General features: G+C 37.1%; 1 protein-coding gene across 6 annotated transcripts in view; it reads left to right on the top strand.

Annotated features, from left to right (window-relative positions):
• HERC4 (HECT and RLD domain containing E3 ubiquitin protein ligase 4) overlaps positions 1-26538 on the top strand; it is a 133699-nt gene that overhangs the window by 49716 nt on the left and 57445 nt on the right. For 5 of the 6 annotated variants that reach the window (XR_009536164.1, XM_060126689.1, XM_060126690.1 and 2 more), the window contains exon 8: positions 11167-11327. Coding sequence is in view for 5 of the 6 variants with exons in the window: in XM_060126689.1 (XP_059982672.1) it covers positions 11167-11327 (161 nt within the window). In the remaining variant the exon portion in view is untranslated. Of the gene's footprint in view, positions 1-11166; positions 11328-24889; positions 25149-26538 lie in introns of those variants that run through there. The other variant, XM_060126692.1, reaches the window with a different exon arrangement.

Here is a 26538-nt window from a genome sequence, read left to right as displayed (position 1 = left end):
AGTGTCATTTCCTTGATGTTTACAGTATCACGTAGTTTCTTGTAGATTTGCATGTGTTGTGGCCAAAGGAGGAACTTCATGTTTTCTGGAATGCCTCGATAAGATATAGTGGTGCCTCTCCTCTTTCCCTTCGTGTTAGTCATTTTTGCAAATTACTGTAATATAGTAGTTCCAACTGAAAGTGGAGATTTTTAAAATGAATTGTTCAGGAATCTAGTAATCTAAAACAAAAAACATTATCTTCTACCTGCCTGATTTGCTGCTAAGGAATCATAGTAAGAGGAGAAAGTTCTTTTATACTGATTATTTTACCTTTCTCTATTTGAAACAAATTTATCTGAGGCAAGATATTAATAAGGTAAATGTAATACTGTATATAACATTAAGTAAATATAATTTATTGTATGTAACATCACACTTGAAGGGAAACTATAGATCGTCTTTTTTTCTTGTCCACCTTTTTTTTCTTTAAAGAATGAAGAAATTGACCAATTAATTACTTAAGATTAGTTAGTGGTGAAAGTTGAATTGGACTACTGATCTCCTGATTCCCAGTTGTTGGGAGTAGATAGGAATCAGAGCTTTGTAACTGAGCTTCACCTTTGATGGATTAAATTTTGGTGGATTCCCCAGAGGCAAAATATCCTTTGCCTGACTAACTCAGTTTTGACCACTTAGCTTAGTTTTCCATCTAGTATGTATCTTTATACAATATAGTTAAGTTTTCCAGTATTAATTCAAGTACACGGAATTACACTGTAGGTAGACTTTGGTGACTTTTTTTTTTTTTACATCATGCTATATGATTATCCATATGTGTATAGCTATGGTTCTCCATCGTTAGGTCTTATTGCTGTGTTTTACTCAATTATATGCATATATAATTATTTTCTCAGTCATGGGCACTTGGGTATTTCCAGTTTTTGGCAATTACAAATAATGTTGCTTTGAACATTTATTATACATAATAATATTATTTATGTATATAAATAAATATGTAATATATGTAATTTATGTATATAAATAAATATTATGTAATATACATAAACTTTAATATTTCTAAAGCATATACCTAGAATGGAATTTCTGGGCCGGAGAGTATACTGAATTTGAGTTTTGCAGGTTAATGTCACCCTATTTACCAGAATGGTTATACCAGTTTACCTTCCCATCACTATTGTATGAGAATTCCTGTGTCCTTTTCACCATTTGGTATTGTTAGACTTTTAAATTTTTTCTAATCTCTTGGATATATAGTGGTAGTTAATCATGATTTTAATTTGCATTTCCATGATTTGATAGGGATTGCATTGAGTTGGTAGATCACTTTCAGAAGTATTGATGTCTTAACAATTTTAAGTCTTTCAAGCCATGAATGTGGGATGTCTTTCCATTTATTTACTTTCTTTCAGTAATATTTTGCAGTTTTCATTGTTTATCTTTTATCTATTTGCTTTCTCTATTCCTCACACTTTTTTTTGTCCCTGATTTTCTACGTTATTGCCTTCTTCTGTGTTTAGTTTATTTTTTGCAGTGAAATGTTTTAGTTTCCTCTCATTTCCTTTTCTGTATATTCTATAGCTATCTTTTGTGGTTACCATGGGGATTACATTTAATATCCTAAAGTTATTAACACTCTAACTCAAATTTATACTAGGTCAATTTCAATAATATACAAAACTTTGTTCCTATATAGCTCTGTCTCCACCCCATTTCAGTTATTGGTGTCACAAGATAACTTTTGTATACATTGTGTGTCAGAAAACATAAATTAATAATTTTATGCATTAGTCTCTTAAATTCTGTAGAAAACAAAATTTGGAGGAAAAAGACAAAATTACAATAATACTAGCTTTTATAATCACCCATATATTTACCTTTACTGAGATCTTTATTTTTTCATACAGCTTCAAGTTACTGTCTAGTGTCCTTTCATTTCAACCTGTAGGATTCCTTTAGTATTTCTTAAAGGGCAGGTCTGGTGATAAACTCCCTGAGCTTTTATCTGTAAATGTCTTAATTTCTTTCTCACTTTTGAAGGACAGTTTTGTCAGATATCAGATTGTTGACAGGTTTTTTCTTTCAGCAGTTTGAATGTATAAGCCCACTGCCTTCTGACCTGCAAAGTTTCTGCTGAGAAGTCTACTGATAATCCTATTGAGGATCCCTTGTATGTGACAAGTCACTTCTCTCTTGCTTCATTCAGGTTTCTTTGTCTTTCGACAGTGTGATTGTAATGTGTCTCAGTATGGGTCTCTTTCAGTTCATCCTACTTGGAGTTTCTTGATGTTTATGTCCAAGTTTGGGTATTTTTTGGTTATTATTTCTTCAAATGATGTTTTTACCTTCTGGAACTTCCCACAGTGCCTATGTTCGTCCACTTGATGATGTCCTTTAGGTCCCTTAGGTTCTCTTTACTTTTGTTTAGTCTTTTTTCTTTCTTTTCCTGAGACTTAATAATTTCAATTGTTTTATGTTCAAGTTCCTGTATTCTTTTTTCTTTCTGCTCAAATCTGCCTTTGAATCCCTCCAGTGAGTTTTTTATTTTAGTTAATGTATTTTTCATCTCCAGAACTTCCTTTTGGTGTGTTTTTAGGTTTTCTGTTTTTTTATTGATATTTCCATTTTCTTCATATATTGTTTTCTTGACTATTTTCATGTCTTCCTTTTGTTATTTGAGCATCTTGAAGAAAATTATTTTAGTTTTTGTCTGTTAAGGTTCATCATCTGGTTGTTCTCAGGGAAAAACCCTGTTTTATTTTTTTAAAGTAGACTTTATTTTTTACAGCATTTTTAGGTTCACCAGAAAATTAAATGGTATATTTGTTTCAGTTGATGAACCTGCTGTTGACAAAAATAATCAATAAACAATCTGTAATAGGAAAAGAAAGCAGTTTTATTTGAGCCAAACTGAGGACAATAGCCTGGAAGACAGCTTCTCATATAACTCTGAGGAACTACTCCTCCAGAGAAGCATGGTTTTCAGCACAGTTTTATATCTTGTCAGAAGAAAGAACATCAAACAAGTCAGGGATACATTCCTTCAGGGTTTCCCAAAAAACAGATCAGCATGTACACAGCAAGTCCATATGGCCTTGGCACCTGGGAAGAGAGTCTTACCATCTAAGGAGTGCCAGCATTGGCATCCCAGGAAGGGAGGGATTTAATCTTTATTTTTAACATGGATATTCTTTACTTCTGGTCATTGTGCCCTTCTCTTTAATAATTACAGCAGATATACTGTAATTTGATAGGCCACAAACAGGCTGTTTTAGTTAGGATTAAAATCACATTAACTTATGTATAAGCCAGAATGACTTCCCCATACCTCAATATGTGAAAATTTCTTTCATCACCACATTGACAGGTCATTTCATCACTACATTGACAGGTCATTACAGGTGTACATAGTGTATGTTAGGGTTCATTCTGTGGGTTTGGACAAATGTATAATGATGTGCATCCACCATTATAGTATCATACAGGGTAATTTCAATGCCCTAAAACTCCTGTATGCTCCCCTTATTTATCCCCCCCACTTCCCTAACTCCTGGCAGTCACTGATTTTTACTCTCATAGTTTTGCCTTTTCCGGAATGAAATATAGTTGGAGTCACATAGTATGTAGCCTTCTCAGATTGTCTTCTTTCACTTAGTAATATGCATTTATGGTTCCTCCATGTTTTTTCATGGCTTGATTGCTGATTTCTTTTTAATGCTAACTAATATTCCAGTGTCTAGATATACCAGTTTGTTTATCCATTCACCTACTGAAGGACATCTTGGTTGCTTTCAAGGTTTGGCAGTTATGAATAAAGCTATTAAAAATATCTGTGTCAGGTTTTTGTGTAGACACGGGTTTTTAACTCCTTTGGATGAATAATGAAGAGCACAATTGCCGAATCATATTGTAACAGTATGTTTAGTTTTGTAAAAAAACATAAAACTGCCTTCCAAAGGAGCTATATCATTTTTTCCTTTGAATGCGCCTTACTTTCCAATTTCTTTGTATTCTCTGTGATTTTTTTTCTTTTTGAAAACTGTACATTTGAACCTAATAATGTGGTAACTCTAGAAATAATATTCTTTCCCTTCTCTAGGGTTTGCTGTTTTTTGTTTTGTTTTTATTTTTTGATTTTTATAGGTTGTCTCTGTGCCAAGGATCAGCCTGAGGTGTAAACATAAGGTCTTCTCAGGTCATTTCTGAGACTGCACCTTTTCCGGGGCATGCACAATGACCTTTTAAATTCCTGTGTATATGCAGTTACATTTGAATATCCTAGATCTTAAATGACTGACTTCTAAAAGGGGCAGAAGAAAAAAGAAAGGGGAGAAAATAGAACAAAATAAAAGGGAAGAAAACACCAGCCCTTTAAATCCTCTAGAAGTCTCTTCAGCTGGAGGTGAATAGGCTTGTAACAGTGGGCAGAAGGGGTGCAGAAAAGACTTACCCACGTTTGTATCTGTACCTCTGTGATCAGAAGCAGCAATCAGTGATCAGAGGACCAATCTCAAATATAAGGACCTTATTGCCTACCCTGGCTCCCACAAGCTATGTCTGAGATACTCTTGGAGCATGTGGATTATTGCCTGTCACAGGGCTGAGGGTGAAGGGGGGGGTAGGTAGCTACTACTGTGCTAAGTGCTGAAATTAATCAAAATTAATTGCAGTTTACCACCCAAGCCTTCCCTTGGAAATTGCAGCCTTTAATAGACGCCAGAGTTTTAAAATAGTTACATCAGACAGATTCTGTCACAGCAGTTGTTGTCTAAGTTAGGAGACAGATTCCTGGTGCTTCCTGTTCCACCATCTTCTCAGAATCATCCTCTCATAGCTCCATCTTTGAAAACTCCTTTGCCCTCCTGCTTTTTAGTGCTACTGTTGCCATAAATTAAGTTCCATGTGTATGTGAATCTATTTCTGTCTTCTCTATCTTATTCCTTCAATCTGTGTGTCCCTGTTTGATTATTCTTGATTTCTCCTTGTATGTCTGTCAGTTTTTGCTTTTGAGGCTGTGTTCTTAAGTGTATAAAATTTAAATTTTATCCATTCTTGATGAATTGAACCTTTTGTCTTTGTGGTGGTGATCCTCTAGATCTCTAATATCATTTTTGTTTCCTTAAAATCTGTTTTATCTGATGTGAATAGAGCTCCACCTGCTTTTATATTGATATATATATATTTTTTTATCTATTTTTTTTCTATTCTTTTACTTTGTCTTTCTGTATGTTTTAGATGAATCTCATGTAAATAGCATTAAGTTAGATTTTTTAAAAAAATCCATCCTAACAATCTTTGTCTTTTAAATGGACAGATTTGGCAAGTTTTATTTTTTTTTAATTATTACTAATATATTTGGGTTTAAACCTGCCATCATATTTTGTACTGTTTGTGCTACCAGTTTATTTTCGTTTTCTTTCTTTTCTTTTTTGCCTTTCTTTGGATTAATAATTTTTTTTTTAAATTTATTTATTTTTGGCTGTGTTGGGTCTTCCTTGCGGTGCGCGGGCTTCTCATTGCGTTGGCTTCTCTTGTTGCAGAGCACGGCCTCTAGTGCGCGGGCTTCAGTAGTTGGTGGCTCGCGGGCTCTAGAGCGCAGGCTCGGTAGTTGTGGCGCACGGGCTTAGCTGCTCTGCGGCATATGAGATCTTCCCAGACCAGGGCTCGAACCCGTGTCCCCTGCATTGGCAGGTGGATTCCCAACCACTGCGCCACCAGGGAAGCCTGGATTAATAATTTTTTTAGTCAGTTTATTTTTTTAAATTAATTAATTTATTTATTTATGGCTGTGTTGGGTCTTCGTTGCTACGCGTGGGCTTTCTGTAGTTGCAGTGAGCAGGGGCTACTCTTCATTGTGGTGCATGGGCTTCTCATTGCAGTGGCTTTTCTTGTTGAAGAGCACGGGCTCTAGGTGAGTGGGCTTCAATAGTTGTGGCACACGGGCTCAGTAGTTGTGGCTCGTGGGCTTAATTGCTCTGCGGCATGTGGGATCTTCCAGGACCAGGGCTTGAACCCGTGTCCCCTGCATTGGCAGGCGGATTCTTAACCACTGCACCACCAGGGAAGTCCTTTTAGTCAGTTTAATTCCCTCTACCCATTTGGAAATATGGGAACTCTTTTTTAGTTGTTACTCTAGAAATAACAACATTAATCTTTAAGTTATATTAATACTTTCCCCCTTTTCTGGGAGTTGTAAGATCTCCATTTACCTTCCCAACTTTTCATTCTCTATATTTATTTATTTTCTATTTTAGGCCATGCCGTGCAGCATGTGGGATCTTAGTTCCCTGACCAGGGATCGAACCCATGCCCCCTGCATTGGGAGTGCAGAGTCTTAACAACTGGACCACCAGGGAATTCCCATTCATTCTCTCTATATTTTTAAACCCCAGAAGAATATTGCTTCATATAGTCAGTGTACATTTAGAAATGGCTCTACATACATTTACTACCATTTTTTTCTCTTTAGTTTTTACAATTAGTTTCATTTTCCTTTTATCAGCCACCCTTTGGAATTTTCTTTAAGTAGATTTGCAGGTGGCAGACTCTTTTGTGTATCTAAAAATGTCTGTATTGCACCTTCGTTCATGAATGATGTTGTTGGTTATAGAATTCTAGCTTGGCATTTGCTTGCAGCACTTAAGATAATGTTCTACTGTCTTTTGGCTTCAGTTCTTCTGAGAAGTCGGCTGCTGGTATGTTGCTCCTTTGAAGGTAATTTGTCTCTTTTCTCTCTCTCTTCAGTTTTGCTTTCATTTGTCAAGGTATGGATTTCCTCATTTTCTTACTGGACTTCTTGAATCTGTGGAATAATCTCTCTTTAGATACAACTTTTCCTTTCCTCATAGGACTCTGATTGGATGTGTATTAAATCGTCTCACTCCACCTTGTAGTCTTACTTTCCACATTTTTGTCCCTCTTTGCTGCCTTCTTGATTACTTTTATGATTTATATTTCAATTCATTAATTCTCATACTATATTTTTTGTTAAATCTGTATTCTTGATTTTGGTTATTGTGATTTTTCAGTTCTGGTGTTTCATACTGGTTCTTTTTAAAAATCTGAAACAAATTTTTTCTTTAATCTTTCCAGCTGTCTGTCAGTTTTCAACCTTGGCCTTTATTTCTTGGACATTAAACAAGTATTAAACATAATTATTCTAGATTCTTGTGTTTGAAAATTCTGATATCTGAAATCTTTAGGGATCTATTTCTATTGTTTATTCTTTCTGCTAGGTTTTGTTCATGGTACCCTGTTTCTTTGCCCAGTTTTGTGTGTTTGACCATGTATTTGAAAAATTATTTATGGGGATGATTTGACAAAGCCTTCCTTTCCTTTTTTCATATATGAATCAGGATAAAAGGTAAATAAAAGCTCAACATATAAGTGAGCAGAAATGCTTGCTATCTTAATCTTGTTTATTAGACTGTTGAAGTTATACATGAATATATATTCACTAAAGTGTAGAGAGTTCAAATTTCCTTGTTTATCCACTTCATGAGTAATTCATTAAAAGATTATAAATATTTTTAGGTAATTTTTTTCTAGTGAAATATTTAATCAGTCTCTTGTGAGATATCACAGATTGTTTAATGTTATCCAGTTTTGTAATTCTTAACAGTAAAAATGTGCGTGATTTTAATAGTTATTCTTAGCTCTGTAAACTTAGTTCTTTCCAGTAATTTTATTTATTTAATTATTGGACTGGGGGTGGAATTTCAGTTATATATTAATTGAGATGTAAAAAATTATCTACAGAGGGAATGTCGGTTGGTATCATGACCAGTTTGATTTCCAGATAGTTGGTACTGTAAGAACTATGTATTATTTCCTTATTAAATAATTGTCTGAAACTTCCTGAAGGAAGCAGGCAAGGGACACCAGAAATGTGAACTCATCAAAGAGATAATCCAAACGGAAAAGATTCAGATTCCAGTAGTATAGCGTCATATTGTTTTTGAGCTATTATATCAAATATAGGACTTGAGATAGTTATGTTTGTTCAGTGGCTCTCAACTCTTGACTTCATGCTGTAATCCTTTGGAGAGTTTTTAGTAATATGTGTTGTTGCCTAGGCTCACTCCTAGGCAACTCCAAAATGCAGCCAGGGTTAAGAACCACCGCTTCAGTAGACCAGTTTGAGGAGGAATTTAACAAACTAGTATTGAGCAGTTGTTTTTAAACTGTTGATGTGTTCCTTTGAAATGTCACAGCGGCTGCTTCCTGAAGGAGGCAGACTGGGCAATGTTAAACCCTTCTTTAGCCAGAACAGTTTGTTTTATATGCTAGGATTCCATTTAATGTTTATTTTGTTAAGAGTATCCTTGATTTAGAATTTTTTTATTAACCTTGGCTCATCTGGCTCTGAGATAAGATGGTTGTTAGATTCTACTTAGTTTTCCAGTAATGTGACAGACTAGATAACTTGAAAACCCTTTTGAATCAAAACACCTTTTAGGGCTTCCCTGGTGACGCAGTGGTTGAGAGTCCGCCTGCCAATGCAGGGCATGCGGGTTCGTGCCCTGGTCTGGGAGGATCCTGCATACCGCAGAGCGGCTGGGCCCGTGGGCCATGGCCACTGAGCCTGCGCGTCCGGACCTGTGCTCCGCAGCGGGAGAGGCCACAACAGTGAGAGCCCCGCGTACTGCAAAAAACAAAAACAAACAAACAAAAAACCCAAAACACCTTTTAAATAATATAGATTAGTTTGCCAGCAAGTAAAGGGAATTCCGCAGGGCAAAAATCTGAAAACCATACCTTTTAGTTTGAACTGACTCTGGAGCTGCTCTGAAAAAATTTGCCAATCTAGGTAATGTATTAATTAGCTTATTTTGCTAAACAAATCACCCCAAAACTTAGTGGCTTATTAATACAATGACCTATTTAGCTAATATCTCTGTGGTTCAGTGATTTGGGCTGGGCTTAGCTGGGCAGTTTTTTTTTTTTTTTTTTTTTTTTTTTTTTGGGCTGCGTTGGGCCTTTGTTGCTGAGCGTGGGCTTTCTCTAATTGTGGCAAGTGGGGACTACTCTTTGTTGCGGTGCGTGAGCTTCTCGTTGTGGTGGCTTCTCTTGTTGTAGAGCACAGGCTCTAGGAGTGCAGGCTTCAGTAGTTGTGGCACGTGGGCTCAGTAGTTGTGGCTCGTGGGCTTAGTTGCTCTGCAGTGTGTGGATCTTCCCGGACCAGGGCTCGAACCCGTGTCCTCTGCATTGGCAGGCAGATTTCTTAACCACTGCGCCACCAGAGAAGTCCCTGGGCAATTCTCATCTTAGCTGAACTCAGTTAATCAGCCGATGATCTGGGTAGGGGCTGGGTAGTCTGTGGGGACCTTAGCTGGGTCAGCTTGTCTCTGCTTCAGATTATATATCATCCTTCAAATGCTAACTCTGGGTTATTCTAATGATGGTAGAGCAGAGTTCCAAAAGAGAGAGGGAAAGAGTGCAAAGCCACTGGTGAGGCATAGGCTCAGATCTGATGCACTGTCATTTCTGCTGCATTCTGTTCAAAGCAAGCCACAGGTCAGAGACCAGTTTTAAGACATGGAGAAATAGATTCACCATCTTGGTGGGAACACCTGCAGAAGTCATATTGTAAGGATAATGGGTACAGGGAAAAGAATAACGGGTCCTTTTTTTTTGGGGGGGGGGGACACGGGCCTCTCACTGTTGTGGCCTCTCCCATTGCGGAGCACAGGCTCCGGACGTGCAGGCTCAGCGGCCATGGCTCACAGGCCTAGCCGCTCCGCGGTATGTGGGATCTTCCCGGACTGGAGCACGAACCTGTGTCCCCTGCATCGGCAGGCGGACTCTCAACCACTGTGCCACCAGGGAAGCCCCTTGGGTCCTTTTCATAAACAGTATACCACAGATGGCAAAGGAGTTTGGAAAAGAAGATGAGACCTAAGAACTGGTAGAGGCAGTAGTGAGGCCTGTGAAACCATCTCCTCCCAGTAAAGCTGCCTCATGGGAAGAGTTCACAATGCAATATTCTCTTGCTAGTTTAAGGAGACTTTTCTGGCCGTGGCCTATTTTCTCGTTTGGATCTCCCCTCAGAATTTGTAACCACAGGACTGCCCTAAAGTAGGTTTGGGGCTTGTCAGAGTAGTCCTGGGTTGGTGTATATGTATTATATTTCACAATATATTAAGGGTTTTAAATGAAGTAACTGGCTGGCTGTTTTGAAAAACAGAACTAGAAATGGTATAAAACATAGTCATTAAAAGTTTAAATTCAGTGGATAGTTGAAACAGCAGGTTGGACACACTGCTAAAGAGAAAAATAATGACTTGAAAGATAGATCCAAGGAAATTACAAGGGGTATGGATATTAAAGAGAAGTTAAAAGACTTGTTGGGTATGTTGGGAAGATAAAACGTTTGTCTAATATTATCAAGAAGAGAATTGAATAAATGGGAGAGAGACAGTATTTGCAGAAATAACACTTAAGAATTTGTCAGACTTGATTGAAGCCATAAAACCTGAGATTGAGGAACACAAGATCTGAGCTGGATAATCACCTTTAACCCATTCCTAAACATACAGTAGTGAAGCATCAGAAGGAGTTGGATAGGTTCACTGCTTAGTGGGTTTTCTTTAGCTTCGGTTCTGTAATTTCTTAGGTTTGCTTCCACTCTGCAATCTCTAGAGGAGTCTGAGTGTGTATACATAAGGATAAATTTCTTTTGAAGAAAGGAAACATTGTTTTATCATGCAGTTTTATATATACCAATCTTCTGCCCAGTTCTTATCTTAAAACTTTTGAGTGATGCCCAGATGGTGGGCCCTCATAGACCACAGAGCGCTAAGCTAGAACCTGACAGAGAGGGAAGGAGGCTGGGAAGCTTTCTTGGACAGCATAGTTAGATGCTGCCTCTAGTGCTAAATCATATATTGTAAGGGATTCCAGTATATAGCTGGGCATTTTAAAATTTGGACATTTGTGGGAATTTTCTGGAATATGCTTTATGCAGCCTGCCTGTGTGGTACAGAATTCATTCAGTATAGAGTAAGGCTATTAAATATTTTGTACAGAAAAATTTTAAACTATAATGGTTTTATTAACTTACTTTTGAAGACAAAAATTATATCAGTAATATTTGCTATGCTTTTCTGAATGTAAATTATTTGAAAGGTAACATTAAGTCTGAGGTTTTCTATCATTTTACTCTAGGCAGCACACTTCTGCTTTTGTTCCTTCATCAGGACGAATTTATTCTTTTGGACTTGGTGGTAATGGACAGCTAGGAACTGGTTCAACAAGCAACAGAAAAAGTCCTTTCACTGTGAAAGGAAATTGGTTCCCTTATAATGGACAGTGTCCACCAGATTTTGGTAAGTTCTTTTACATTAAAGCTTTGCTGCACATACTAAAATTATTGTTAAAATGTTGCTCTTAAAAGATGAACTTTTCTATGTTTTAAATGAAAGAATCACGAGATACATTGTTTAGTGAAAATAGCAAGATACATAATACTGTATATGGTTGCTTAGTTTGTTTATATATATATGCATAAGGAAACCCAGGATAAATAAAATAATGAAAGTAGGTTGGGCATATGGGAACTGAATGGTGACTAGATACCAGTGGGAGGGAAGTGTTTTTGTTTTTTATTTTTGATTACGGTAAAATACATATAATACAAAGTTTATGAACTTAACTATTTTTAAGTGCACAGTCAGTAGTGTTAAGTACATTCACATTGTTGTGTAACTACCTCCAGAGCGTTTTTGTCTTGCAAAACTGAAACTCTGTGTTCATGAAACAACAATTCTCCATTCACTCTTCCCACTAGCTGGCAACCATTCTGCATTCTGTCTCTGTGAATTTGACTTAGCTCTAAATATCTCATAAGTGGAATCATACAGTATTTTTTTTTTTGTGATTGGCTTGTTTTATAAACTTAGCATAATGTCCTTAAGGTTCATCCATGTTACAGCATGTGTGTATAGACCACATTTTGTTTATCTGTGAGTTGCTAATGGACATTTGGATTGTTTCCACCTTTTGACTACTGTGAATAATGCTGCTATAAACATGGGTGTATAAATATCTCTTCTTCAAGACCCTGCTTTCAATTCTTTGGGGTATATACGAGACTTTAAAATTATATAACATTTTCTATTTATCTGAAATTTGAACATATGAATATATTACCTGTTCGAAATATTAAAATTTGCTTTTATATCCCTACTGCTTTAGCCAAATCTATATTTTTGTTTTCTGTTACTCTTTTAATAGATCTGGTTATCTTTTCAATGATCCTAACTTACTACTTAAAGAATTTGAAATGTTCAGATGCTGTTTTCTCATTCACTTCTTTGACATGCTGCAACCAAAATGTACTTTTTAAAATATTTCCTTTACCATCCTAAACTACACCTCAGAATTGTTTTTTTCATTTATTTTATCTATGTTTGATTGTCTTTGGGATTTTTCTCTGAGTTGTGGGACTTGAGTCAAGACTATTCTGTGATGAACCTACTATGAAGGTTGACATTTGAAAAGGTCCATCACTTTTTATTATGAATTACCTTTGAAGATACTTTTTTTTTTCGTAACTAAAAGGATATCTCTGTTATACTTTTATTTAACAAACGTCAGGATATGATACTATTTTTTTCTTGTTTTTGTTTGATTTTGTGTTAGAATATGGCCTCGCTTTCTTCCAGTCACTGTTAGGTTTGGAACCTGCATTTATTTTAGTAGTATTGTTCTTTATCTTATGTCCTTAGGAGCATGTTGGTGTTTCATCATATCAGTTTCTTCCACAAGGCACCATTAATAACCTGACAAAGAGATTTGTAATTTAAAGCAGCATGGATATTGTAAGGAATCATGTATTTCTGTTATACAGTTTAGTCACTTAGAGATGCATTTTGTTGCCTTTGAAACTGCATACCTTAAGATTATTTGCATTAAAGTGGGAAAGGAAATGGAGTTATAAAAGCAGTCATTTTTGCTACAATTTAGTTTCATTAAAAAATTGTTTATTCACAGTAGCCAAAAGGCATAAACAACTCATGTCCATCAACAGATGAATGGATAGAAAAGTATGGTATATACATGTGATTGAATATTAGCCATATAGAGGAATGAAATTTTGGTACATGCCACAGCATGGAAGAACCTTGAAAACGTGCTAAGTGAAAGAAGCCTGACACAAAAGGATAAATATTGTATGACTCCTCTTGTATGAGGTACCTAGAACAAATTTATAGAGACAGAGAGAACACTGGTTTCCAGGGTCTGGAGGGAGGGAAGAATGAGGAGTTGTTTAATGGGTACAGATTTTCTGTTTGGGATGATAAAATGTACTGGAGGTGAATAATGGTGTTAGTTGCACAACACTATGAATTTGCTTGATGCCATGAATTAACACTTTAAAATGGTTAAAACAGTAAATTTTCTGTTATGTATATCTTACCACTATTTTATATATATAATATATATAATGGCTGATAATTATTTTGTACTATACTAAAGCTGTGTAGGATAGGAACTAATTAAATGTGAATTTAATTTACTCAGCCCCTCTAGAAGTTAAGTCCGTGGCCCCCCACCATAAATCAATCACATTGTTAGCATAAACTATCTGGTATGGCCTCGAGGCCACAGGTAAAAACAGACACTCTTTTTTTTTTTTCACACACGCACACACACACACTGTATTTTATTTTTACAAGAGATAAATAAACTGACACCAAGCATTGTAAATGGATGACCACAACAAAAGCAACAATGATTGCAATTACCAAACACGAAACACACTCATACTATGTCATAATATTGACATTCAGTCCAGTAATCCTCCACTGTATCAGGTCCTTTACTTTGCAGTGAAAATTGATTTGTATATTTTTTGCCTCTGAGCCCTTGTGGGATTTATTTTATTTTATTTTTTTAAATTATTATTATTATTTTTATTCAAACAGAAAGTCAAAAAATTATAATCATCCTCATCAGTTCACTCAGTCCCATGTAATTAATTTTTTTTTCATCTTGATCTTTTGTTAGCACTTTTATGAATTCATCAGTTTTCCGTTAGAGTTCTGAAAATGCTTATTCATTCAGTTCATCAGTATGGTCAGTTACCAGAAACCTGTACTTGTCAGAGTCTTTTCCATGAATTCCTTGAAGATGAAACCCTTTTATAGGAACATTTTTGCAAAGCATCAGAGTACACCCAGAACTGTCTGTAAATGACAAAAGTCTTAAAAATGACCACGGTTAAAGATTTGATGAAAGTTCATAATAAGGCAATTGACAAGGAAATTTAGTTATTTCTGAGATATACATTTTAAAGTAATAACTAGAATTATGACTTATAACATTATACCAGAACATATAAGATTTTTAGACATTTCATGTAATGTCTGAAACATTTATATTAACATATTTCCATACAAATAACCCAAAGAAAGTTTAGTATTAGTTGTTTTTTTGTTTGTTTGTTTGTTTTTTTATACTGCAGGTTCTTACTAGTCATCAATTTTATACACATCAGTGTATACATGTCATTCCCAATCGCCCAATTCAGCACACCACCATCCACATCCCACTGCAGTTTTCCCCCCTTGGTGTCCATACATTTGTTCTCTACATCTGTGTCTCAACTTCTGCCCTGCAAACTGGTTCATCTGTACCATTTTTCTAGGTTCCACATACATGCGTTAATATACGATATTTATTTTTCTCTTTCTGACTTACTTCACTCTGTATGACAGTCTCTAGGTCCATCCACGTCTCAATGACTTAATTTCTTAATGACTCAATTTCGTTACTTTTTATGGCTGAGTAATATTCCATTGTATATATGTACCACAACTTCTTTATCCATTCATCTGTCGATGGGCATTTAAGTTGCTTCCATGACCTGGCTATTGTAAAGAGTGCTGCAATGAACATTTGGGTGCATGTGTCTTTTTGAATTATGGTTTTCTCTGGATATATGCCCAGTAGTGGGATTGATGGATCATACGGTAATTCTATTTTTAGTTTTTTAAGGAACCTCCATACTGTTCTCCATAGTGGCTATATCAATTTACATTCCCACCAACAGTGCAAGAGGGTTCCCTTTTCTTCACACCCTCTCCAGCATTTGTTGTTTGTAGATTTTCTGATGATGCCCATTCTAACTGGTGTGAAGTGATACCTCATTGTAGTTTTGATTTGCATTTCTCTAATAATTAGTGATGTTGAGCAGCTTTTCATGTGCTTCTTGGCCATCTGTATGTCTTCTTTGGAGAAATGTCTAATGAGGTCTTCTGCCCATTTTTGGATTGGGTTGTTTGTTTCTTTAATATTGAGCTGCATGAGCTGTTTATATATTTTGGGGATTAGTCCTTTGTCCATTGATTCGTTTGCAAATATTTTCTCCCATTCTGAGGGTTGTCTTTTCGTCTTGTTTAAGTTCCTTTGCTGTGCAAAAGCTTTGAAGTTTCATTAGGTCCCATTTGTTTATTTCTGTTTTTATTTCCATTACTCTAGGAGGTGGATCAAAAAAGATCTTGCTGTGGTTTATGTCAAAGAGTGTTCTTTCTATGTTTTCCTCCAAGAGTTCTATAGTGTCCGGTCTTACATTTAGGTCTCTAATCCATTTTGAGTTTATTTTTGTGTATGGTGTTAGGGAATGTTCTAATTTCATTCTTTTACATGTAGCTGTCCAGTTTTCCCAGCACCACTTATTGAAGAGACTGTCTTTTCTCCATTGTATATCTTTGCCTCCTTTGTCATAGATTAGTTGACCATAGGTGCGTGGGTTTATCTCTGGGCTTTCTATCTTGTGCCATTGATGTATGTTTCTGTTTTTGTGCCAGTACCATATTGTCTTGATTACTGTAGCTTTGTAGTATAGTCTGAAGTCAGGGAGTCTGATTCCTCCAGCTCTGTTTTTTTCCCTCAAGACTGCTTTGGCTATTCGGGGTCTATAAAAAGACACTCTTAACAGGATATTCCCAAGACTTTGAGACTCTATCCTTGGAACTAGGCAAAGGGCAAACCTTTCTTTTATTATTATTTTTTTTATTATTATTATTTTTTTGCGGTACGCAGGCCTCTCACTGTTGTGGCCTCTCCCGTTGCGGAGCACAGGCTCCGGACGCGCAGTCTCAGCCGCCATGGCTCACGGGCCCAGCCGCTCCATGGCATGTGGGATCCTCCTGGACCGGGGCACGAACCCGTGTCCCCTGCATCGGCAGGTGGACTCTCAACCACTGCGCCACCAGGGAAGCCCCAAACCTTTCTTTAGAATGTTTATAGCATTAGTGTATAGGACAACTGTATTAGTTTGCTAGGGCTGCTATAATAAAATATCACAAACTCAGTTTCTTGAACAATACAAATTTATTGACTCAGTTGTGAAGGCTAGAAGTCCAAGATCAAGGTGTTGGCAGTGTTGCTTCCTTCTGAGGGCTATAAGAGAGAATCTGTTCCATATGTCTTTCCTAGCTTTTGGTGGTTTGCTGGCAATCTTTGGTATTCCTTGGCTAGTAGATCTCTGCTTTCATCCTGCCATGGCATTGTCTCTATGTGCCTGTCTGTGTCCACATTTCGCCCTTTTATTTTGTACTGGTGGTCCACTGTACTCAAATATGACTTCAACTTATGTAATTACATCTGTAGTGACCCTATTTCTGAAGAAGGTCATTTTGTACTGGTGGTACATTTTGTACTGGTGGTCCACCCTATTCAAATATGACTTCAACTTATGTAATTACATCTGTAGTGACCCTATTTCTGAAGAAGGTCACTTTCTGAGGGTACTAGGGATTAGGACTTCAACATATGAATTTTGGGGGAGCACAATTCATCACATGACGACATCCTAGACCTGACAAGTTTTAATCTTCTACTGCGCCAGAGACATCATAAGCATTGGCTCCATAAGTACAACCAACTTTATTCTTTAAGATGACTTGTCATATCTAATTCAATAGCCATTGTTCTTAATATGACATTTCAGGTAAGTTCTTGGTTACATAATTGATTTGCTCAATCAGTTATGAAAGAAGTACAAACTAGTGGGAAGGGGAACATATTCTTACTGAACCCATGCAGATAGCAACATTACTGTTAAAAGAACAGAAACCTATTAAATTTGAATTATTATTGAATTCTGGGGATCAGCAAGAATCAGATAAAATGTTTTTAATTGACATAACATTATATTTGTTTCATGTATATAGGATAACAATTTGATATTTGTATATATTGCAAATGATCACCACAATAAGTCAAGTTAACATCTGTCACCATCGTTAAAAATTTTTTTTCCTGTTATGAAACTAAGATTTACTCTCAGCAACTTCCTAATTTGCAGTACAGTATTATTAACTGTAGTCACCATACTGAACATTTCAGTCCCATGATTTAGTTATTTTATAACTGGAATTTTGTGCCTTTTGACCTCCTTTATCCATTTTGCCTGGCCCCCATCCCCAGGCACCTCTGGCAACCATTAATCTGTTCTCCGTATCTATGAGTTTGGTTTCAGTTTGTTGTTGTTGTTTGTTTTTTAGATTCCACATGTAAGTGAGATCATACAGTATTTGTCTTTCTCTTTCTGACTTACTTCACTTAGCATAATGCCCTCTAGGAATCATGTGTGTTGTCACAAATGGCAAGATTTCCTTCTTTTTTATGGCTAAGAATATTCCATTGTATGTATATTTGTATGTATGTGTATATATGCATGTGTGTATGTATACACTTACACACACACACACACACACACACACTCACACACACACACCATGTTTTCTTTATCCATTCATCCATCAGTGAAAACTTAGGTTGCTTCCATACCTTGGCTATTGTAAATAATGCTAAAATGAACATGGTGGTGCATACATCTTTTCAAATTAGTGTTTTTGTTTTACCCAGAAGTGGAATTGCTGGATCATATGGTAGTTCTGTTTCTAATTTTTTGAAGAACCCCCATACTGTTTCCATAGTGGCTGCACCAATTTATACTCCCACTAACAGTGCAAGAGGGTTCTGTTTTCTCTACATCTTCACCAACACTTGTTATTTCTTGTCTTTTTGTTAATAACCAGTCTAACAACTGTGAGTTGATATCTCATTGTGATTTGCATTTCCCTGATGATTAATGATGTTGAGCATCTTTTCATGTGCCTGTAGGCCATCTGTATGTCTTGTTTGGAAAAATGTCTATTCAGCTCTTCTGCCTATTTTTTTAAACCAGGCTGTTTGTTTTTTGATGTTGAGTTATATGAAATGTTTATATATTTTGGATATTAACCCCTTATCAGTCATATCATTTGCAAATATTTTCTGCCAATCAGTAGGTTGTCTTTTTGTTTTGTCAGTGATCTCCTTTGCTGTGCAAAAGCTTTTAAGTCTAATTAGGTTCCATTTGTTTATTTTTGCTTTTGTTTCGTTTGCCTTAGGAGACAGATCCAAAAAACTATTGCTACGATTTATGTCAAAGAGTGATCTGCCTGTTTTCCTCTAGGAGTTTTATGGTTTCAGGTCTTACATTTTGGTCTTCAATCCATGTTGATGGTTTCCTTTGCTGTGCAGAAGCTTTTTAGTGTGATGTAGTCCTACTTGTTTATTTTTGCTTTTGATACTTTTACTTTTGGTGCTAAATCCAAAAAATCATCCTCAAGACTGATGTCAGGGAGCTTACTGCCTATGTTTTCTTCTAGGAGTTTTATGATTTAGGTCATATATTCAAGTCTTTAGTCCATTTTGAGTTAGTTTTTTTTAAAATAAATTTATTTTTATTATCGTTTTTGGCTGCATCAGGTCTTCGTTGCTGTGCGGGCTTTCTCTAGTTGTGGCAAGCGGGGCTACTCTTCGTTGTGGTGCACGGGCTTCTCATTGCAGTGGCTTCTCTTGTTGCGGAGCACGGGCTCTAGGTGCGCGGGCTTCAGTAGTTGTGGCTTGCAGGCTCTAGAGTGCAGGCTCAGTAGTTGTGGCACACGGGCTTAGTTGCTCCGCAGCATGTGGGATCTTCCTGGACCAGGGCTTGAACCCGTGTCCCCTGCATTGGCAGCATATTCTTTACCACTGTACTACCAGGGAAGCTCTTGAGTTGGTTTTTGTGTATGGTGTAAGATAGTGGTCCAGTTTCATTCTTTTGTATGTGGCTGTCCAATTTTCTCAGCACTATTCATTGAAAAGACTGTCCTTTTCCCACTCTGTATTCTTAGCTTCTTTGTCTTAAATAAATTGATCATATATGCATTGGTTTATTTCTGGGCTCTGTATTCTATGTCTGTTTTTAATGCTGATACCATACTGTTTTGATTACTGTAGTGTTGTGATATAGTTCAACCCTGCCCTCACTCTTGATTGTCTCTCAAATCTTTGTTAATGTCCAAACAGTCTATATTATTTTAAGTGGCTCTCAGTTGAGAATGTGCCAAGACCTGTCAGTATCCCAAAGGGGAGAATTTCAGCAATACCTAAATTCAAGCTGATTGAGGCCAGACCCTCAGGCAGTAGCTTTTAAGTATGCAAATGTATATCTGTCCTGTGGGACTGCAAGAGAAAGTCACACTGCTGCCAGAACTAGGCAACCTAGAGGTGTCCCTTGGGTGGCAGCTGTGAAAATCAGGGCACCAGCTAAGGGTACAAGCTCCTTTCCAGGAGATACTGGCAAGTTAACGCAAGGTAGAGGGAGAGCACAAAGATGGCATCCACCAGCTTTCGTCCCCAAAGATCACCTCAGTAGGTTGCTAGAGGTGTAGAAACCTTAGGCCAAAGCTCCAGGACAAGCAGATAGGCCGTTTTCGCAGAAAACTGGGGTATGTTTCTGTTTGTTGTTTGTGCTGTGCACTGGGGGTGGTAGCCAACCAAAAACTGTCTCTCCAGTTGTTACAGTCCCGTGGGACCCAGGATACAAGCCCAGCTGTCCACCAGAACCAGGCAATCAACGGGCATCAGTTAGGTGGCAACCACAAAAATGGGGACACCAGATGGGAATACGAGGTCCCCTATGGAAGAAATGGATGTTCTGGAGTGCAGCAGAGGGATGTTGCAAAGATAAGGCCCTCCTTCTGAGATCTCTGAGAGGATTACAACAGGCCCTTTGATGTGGGTTTAATTAGAAGCCTGCCTCTTAGGCCAAAGTTGTATTAGGTAAACTAATAATCCTCTTCTACAGAAAGATTGGGCACCTCAGTCTGTTGCCTCTTGCTGTGCCCTGGGGTGGTAGTCAGTTAAGAACTCTTTGTCCATTGGTTTTAGTCCTGTGGGACCCTTGAGCATAATCCCCCGCTGGCCCCCAGAGTCAGGTGATCTAGAGGTGTGCCCTGAATGGCAGCTGCAAAAATCAGGGCCTTAGAAAAGGATATAAGCTCCTTTCCGGGAGATACTGGCAAGCTGAAGGGAGAAGAGAAATGTGTTTTAACATTTCGTTTAAGCGTACCAAAGCAGAGTTTACAAAATTGATGTGAATTAGATTACTTTAGAAGAAGGAGAAATGACTCCCTATAAGGGAGATCCAGAAAACAGAAAATTAAAGCAAAGTTAAACATTATGGATCTTGGATTGTCAGTTTCATAAAACTGCTTATCAGCTTAAAAAAATATATGAGAAATCCTAATGTAGTCCACTGGTGTCTTTTGAAAGTTCTCTAAGCCACGTCTCCTCAGAAGCCTGTACCCAAGTATCTATTCTTTGATGTATAAGTGGTTTCAAATAACAGGTACAGTCCTTTTCACAGGGCTCTGAGACTATCCTTCTTTGTTGAAAGTACAAACTCTGGCCTGTAGCTTATAGGAAGGCCTTCAGACAAGCATCAGAATAAAACAAAAACTAGTCAATAGATGAAAGAGGCTTAAAATGACTATGGCTTATTTATTATTGATAATTGTCAAGTGGAAAGATATGACGAGGGTTCATAATAAGAATAAATACAGTTGACAAGGAAATTTGGGTGTTTCTGTGACATGGAGAACACATTAGAGGCATGTTTTGGAGATACTGTGGTTTGGTTCCAGAATACCACAATAAAGTGAGTCAGATAAAGTTTTTGGTTTCTTGGTGCATGTAAAAGTTATGTTTACACTATTCTGTAGCCTGTTAAGTGTGCAGTAGCATTATTTCTTTAAAAAATGTACATATTATATCTTAATTAAAAATACTTTATTACTAAAAAATGCTAACAATCATCTGACAACACAAATCATCAATTACCACAAATCAGCAATTTGTAAAAACCACAATATCTCTGAAGCACAATAAAGCAAGTTATGCCTGTATTCCAAAAAGGTTTTTAAACAAGAATGTTTCTAAAGATGATGATTAAGCCTATTCTCAAAGAAATCAGTGATTCCTTACATCTGATTTATGAATATGAATGAGTATAACCTTTTACAGTTGAAAAAAATCTTGAGATATAATATGATAATCCTGAGACCTAATGTACCAGGAATAACACCAAGAATATCAAGTAAAGAGATTCAGTAAGTCAGGGATCAAGTTTAGACATCTATATTTTTATAAAACGCCATTTGAAAATCACTGGCCTAGAAGATGATAGATGTGAATAAAATAAAGTTTCAATAATAACTGAAATTGGGGGAACGAAACCTGAAATTAGGACAGACAGCACTGTACCGCCAGAACTCTTATAAATACAGGAAAACTTGACAGAACTATTTCATAAGAGTTTTGAATAATGTTTCCCTTCATATTTAAACATATGGTTAAGCAAGGACATCGGTGAATCTCCATGGACTTCTCATAAAACACTTTTTGAAATATATTAATTTTTGAAATTTTTATATTACCATAAAATTAGAAATTTTTATAGTAATTACATTTTTGAAATACCTTTATTAATTTAGAGAGGTGAAATATTTATATTAATTTTACCATATAAATTTAACCTAGGGAAGGTTAAGCGTCTTCTGATTTGACAACTCTTCCCATGCAACCTTTAGAATAGTAACACAACAAATAAACTTAATTATTTCTAGCATCTCTACTTATATGTTGAAAGGACAAATCATTTTGATTCTCCATAGCCTCTCTGGGAAATCTCAAAGATATTTTCACTAACACATAGAAAGTATCTTGGAAGTTTTATTTTCCTAAGTTTAGGATCTGATTCGGCGAAGTGTGTTAGTTTGCTAGGGCTGCCATAACAAAATACCACAGACTGGGTGGCTTAAACAGCAGAAATTTATTTTCTCACAGTTCCGGAAGCTAGAAGTCTAAGATCACTCTGTCAGCAGGTTTGGTTTCTTCTGAAGCCTTGGCTTGCAAATGGCTACCTTCTTGCTGTGTCCTCATGTGACCTTTTCTCTGTGTGTGTGCGTGTGTTGCTGGTGTCTCTTCCTGTTATTATAAGGACAGCAGGCATATTGGATTAGGGCCCCACCCTAACAGCCTCATTTTACCTTAATCACCTCTCTAAAGGTCCGATCTCCAAATACAGTCATATTCCGAGGTACTGAGGATTACAGCTTCAACATATGAATTTGGGGGTGGGGGTGGACACAATTCAGCCCATAACAGGAAGACAAAAATCAAAAAAGTTGTGAGGGTAGATTGGAACACTTTATTAAAAGATGTAACCTTTGATGCTTGAGAAATAATACTTGGTTACCTATTTTACTGAAGTGACAATAAAGCATTTCAAAATAAATGTAAATGGTAATATGATTGAAAAGAACTTTAGCTTATTCATAAGTGAGGAGTCTTTGTTCTTTTTTTTCCACTTAAATAATGAAAAACAAATAAAATCAACATCAAGTATAGAAAATTATTCTAGTAAAACACAGAATTTTTGCTCTTTGGCAGATTACACAAAAGTAAAAAAATAACATAGGTGAAGGCATGGGAGCACACCCTTCAAAATTGAGTGAACTTTGCTAAGATTTTAACATATTGTATAACTTATTTCAGAATCAAGTATAAACCAAGGAAAATAAAAGTCACTTACCATGTTGTGTCTTGAGTTATCAGCTGGTTGTGGAACCAGCTGATAGTTGCTCAAGGACAGTGGTATTGTGTCATAGGGTTCATGAGGTTAGAATGACTTTCATGTTAGTACTGTTATCTGTGTTAACATGCAGTGCCTTTGTTCTTGTTCACTTTCAGATAAGTCTATGAGTATTTTTTAAATTTCTTAATTTTCAATTCTGATGTGTTATGTATTAGTGCTTTTAAGCCCTTTGGGGTCCTGAATAAGTCCTAAGAGTGTAAAGGGATTCAGGGATCATCACAAAACTACTTCTTTTCCTTGTATGTCAAAGGCACATACATAGTTGTATCTCTGTCAGTATTGCTCCTAAATAGAAGTACACTTTACAGAATTGTAAATAGCTCAAACACATCATTTAGGTAGATAAGTTTCTGAAGAGTGCCCTAATCAAGACTCAGTAAATGGCGGGGGTGTGGGGGGGGAGAGTGCATGGGCAGGGGAGCCTATTTCAAAATTTTCTGTTTTTCCTGACAGTGTATTTTGTAGAGAATAAGGAGGTGAACTAGCCCTCCTAGATATGACAACATATACTATAAAACTGTAACAGTTAAATCAGATTATTCGTATACGTATAGACTTTTTTGTGTGTTTTTTAGTTTATTATTTGGCTACGCTGGGTCTTCATTACTGCCTGCGGGCTTTCTCTAGTTGCGGTGAGTGGGGGCTACTCTTTGTTGTGGTGCGCGGGCTTCTCGTTGCGGTGGCTTCTCCTGTTGCGGAGCATGGGCTCTAGGTGTGTGGGCTTCAGTAGTTGTGGCATGTGGGCTCAGTAGTTGTGGCTCGCAGACTGTAGAGTGCAGGCTCAGTAGTTGTGGCGCACGGGCTTAGTTGCTCTGTGGCATGTGGGATCTTCCCAGACCAGGAGCCCATGTCCCCTGCATTGGCAGGGGGATTCTTGACCACTGCACCACCAGGGAGGTCCCTAGACATTTAGATTATTATAGCTTAGTGGAAATCCAGGGGTGGGAGGGGAATCCATGTATTGCCATTATTGTTGGATTGGCCAAAAAGTTCGTTCGGTTTCCCGTAAGCTGGCTCTAGTAGCGCTTAGTTGTCTTTTACTTCATTTGAAACAATTTTGTTAGATTGTATTATGACAGCTATCATATCAGTGTGCGTTAAAAAAAGACATCAAAATTGGTGAATTTTTGTGTAGCCATCTTAATACGGAAGATGGAAGAAAAAAAGTAACTTTTTTGGCATATTATGCTTTATTATTTCAAGAAGGGTAAAAATGCAACTGAAATGCAAAGAAAAGATTTGTGCAGTATATGGAGAAGGTGCTGGGACTGATCGAACGTGTCAAAAGTGGTTTGTGAAGTTTTGTGCTGGAGATTTCTTGCTGGACGATGCTCCACGGTCCGGTAGACCAGTTGAAGTTGATAGCGGTAAAATTGAGACATTAATTGAGAACAGTCAACGTTATACCATGCAGGAGATAGCCAACATACTCAAAATATCCAAATCAAGCATCAAAAATCATTTGCACCAACTTGGTTATGTTAATCGCTTTGGTGTTTGGGTTCCACGTAAGTTAAGTGAAAAAAAACCTTCTTGACCGTATTTCTGCATGCAATTCTGTCCTTAAGCATGATGAAAACATTCCATTTTTAAAACAAATTGTGATGGGTGATGAAAAATGGACACTGTACAATAATGTGGAACAGAAGAGATCGTGGGGCAAGCGAAATGAAACCACCACCAACCACACCAAAGGCCGGTCTTCAAAGAAGGGATGTTGTGTATATGGTGGGATTGGAAGGGAGTCCTCTATTATGAGCTCCTTCTGGAAAACCAAACGATTAATTCCAGCAAGTACTGCTCCCAGTTAGACCAACTGAAAGCAGCACTTGACGAAAAGTGTCCGGAATTAGTCAACAGAAAACGCATAATCTTCCTTCAGGATAATGCACATGTTTCTTTGATGACCAGGCAAAAACTGTTACAGCTTGGCTGGGAAGTTCTGATTCATCCGCCATATTCACCAGACATTGCACCTTCGGATTTCCATTTATTTCGGTCTTTACAAAATTCTTTTAATGGAAAATATTTCAATTCCCTGGAAGACTGTAAATGGCACCTGGAACAGTTCTTTGATCAAAAAGATAAAAGGTTTTGGGAAGACGGAATTATGAAGTTGCCTGAAAAATGGCAGAAGATAGTGGAACAAAATGGTGAATATGTTGTTAAATAAAGTTCTTGGTGAAAATGAAAAATGTGTCTTTTATTTTTACTTAGAAACCAAAGGAACTTTTTAGCCAACCCAATATATAGGTTATGTTCAAACTCCAGTTGATTGGCAGTGGCTCTTGGAGTTATAGGAAGGACTGTACAAAGTGGAAGTTATGAGAAGGACTTTGAGAACACTTTTGGGATGGAGGAGAGTGCCAGAGTTTTTTAGTGTAGCGTGTTATAGGTAGAAGAGGTGTAGTGTCTCTTCATAACTGTAAAATAGGGCATCACTAATATGTGGAGAAGGGGAAAGAATTATTCAACACATGAAAATTGGGAGGAAAATGTCAGTTTAGACCCTAACCTAACAGTATAAACTAAAATAAATTATAGATGGATTAAAGTTAAATGTAAAAGAGTTCTTAAGACAAGAAAATAATTCTGTAATTTGAGGATGGGAAAAAGCTTTCTCACCATTATGGCAGTGAAAGTCACCATTAAGAAAGAGGGCCAACTTCGCTCGTGGTCCAGTGGCTAAGACTCCACGCTTCCAGCACAGGGGGCCCAGGTTCAATCCCTGGTCAGGGAACTAGATCCCACATGCTGCAGCGAAGATCCTGTGTGCTGCAACTAAGACCCAATGCAGCCAAATAAATAAATATTTTTTATAAAGAAACCCACTTCCTCTTTAAAAAAAAAAAGAATGAGATAAATACATTTGAGTTAATAGAAAAAGAAACTTGTGAGTCAAAATTAAATAATTATTTAGAAAAAATGTTTGTAATGAATATAACCTGAGGTTAGTAGCCTGAATATCCAAAGTGCTCATACATATTGGTGTGAAAAACAGTAAGACACCTAATAAATGAATAAGACAAACATTTAGACATGTAATAGATAAAGGAAGTTAACGGAAATTCCCATTGAGGAAATCCATGTTACTAAGAAACATGTAAATATTATAATCAAATAAATGCAAATTCAAAAAGCCAGACGATAGTAAATAAATGGAAAAGAACAGCATTAGTCTTTCCTATTACAGGTTAATGAACTATGTGGTAGATAGGGGGAAGCTAATGGTCCAACCACAAGATGAGGAAGTAATATTAGTGTATCATTTTTCAACCCACAATGAATTAATGGTCTAAGCATTGGGCATCAATGGTTACTAACGTCACAAAAAGGAACCCAGCTATACGTTATGTGCTTACTGATGGAAGAACAGCCCCTTCCACCACCATGTAATAGTTTTGTCAAAATAATTGACTGATTGGGGCTTCCCTGGTGGCGCAGTGGTTGAGAATCTGCCTGCTAATGCAGGGGACACAGGTTCGAGCCCTGGTCTGGGAGGATCCCACATGCCGCAGAGCAACTAGGCCCGTGAGCCACAACTACTGAGCCTGTGCGTC

This window comes from Lagenorhynchus albirostris, chromosome 16, assembly GCF_949774975.1.
Source record: "Lagenorhynchus albirostris chromosome 16, mLagAlb1.1, whole genome shotgun sequence".
NCBI lineage: Eukaryota > Metazoa > Chordata > Mammalia > Artiodactyla > Delphinidae > Lagenorhynchus > Lagenorhynchus albirostris.
This window is presented reverse-complemented; position numbering and strand designations above follow the sequence as displayed.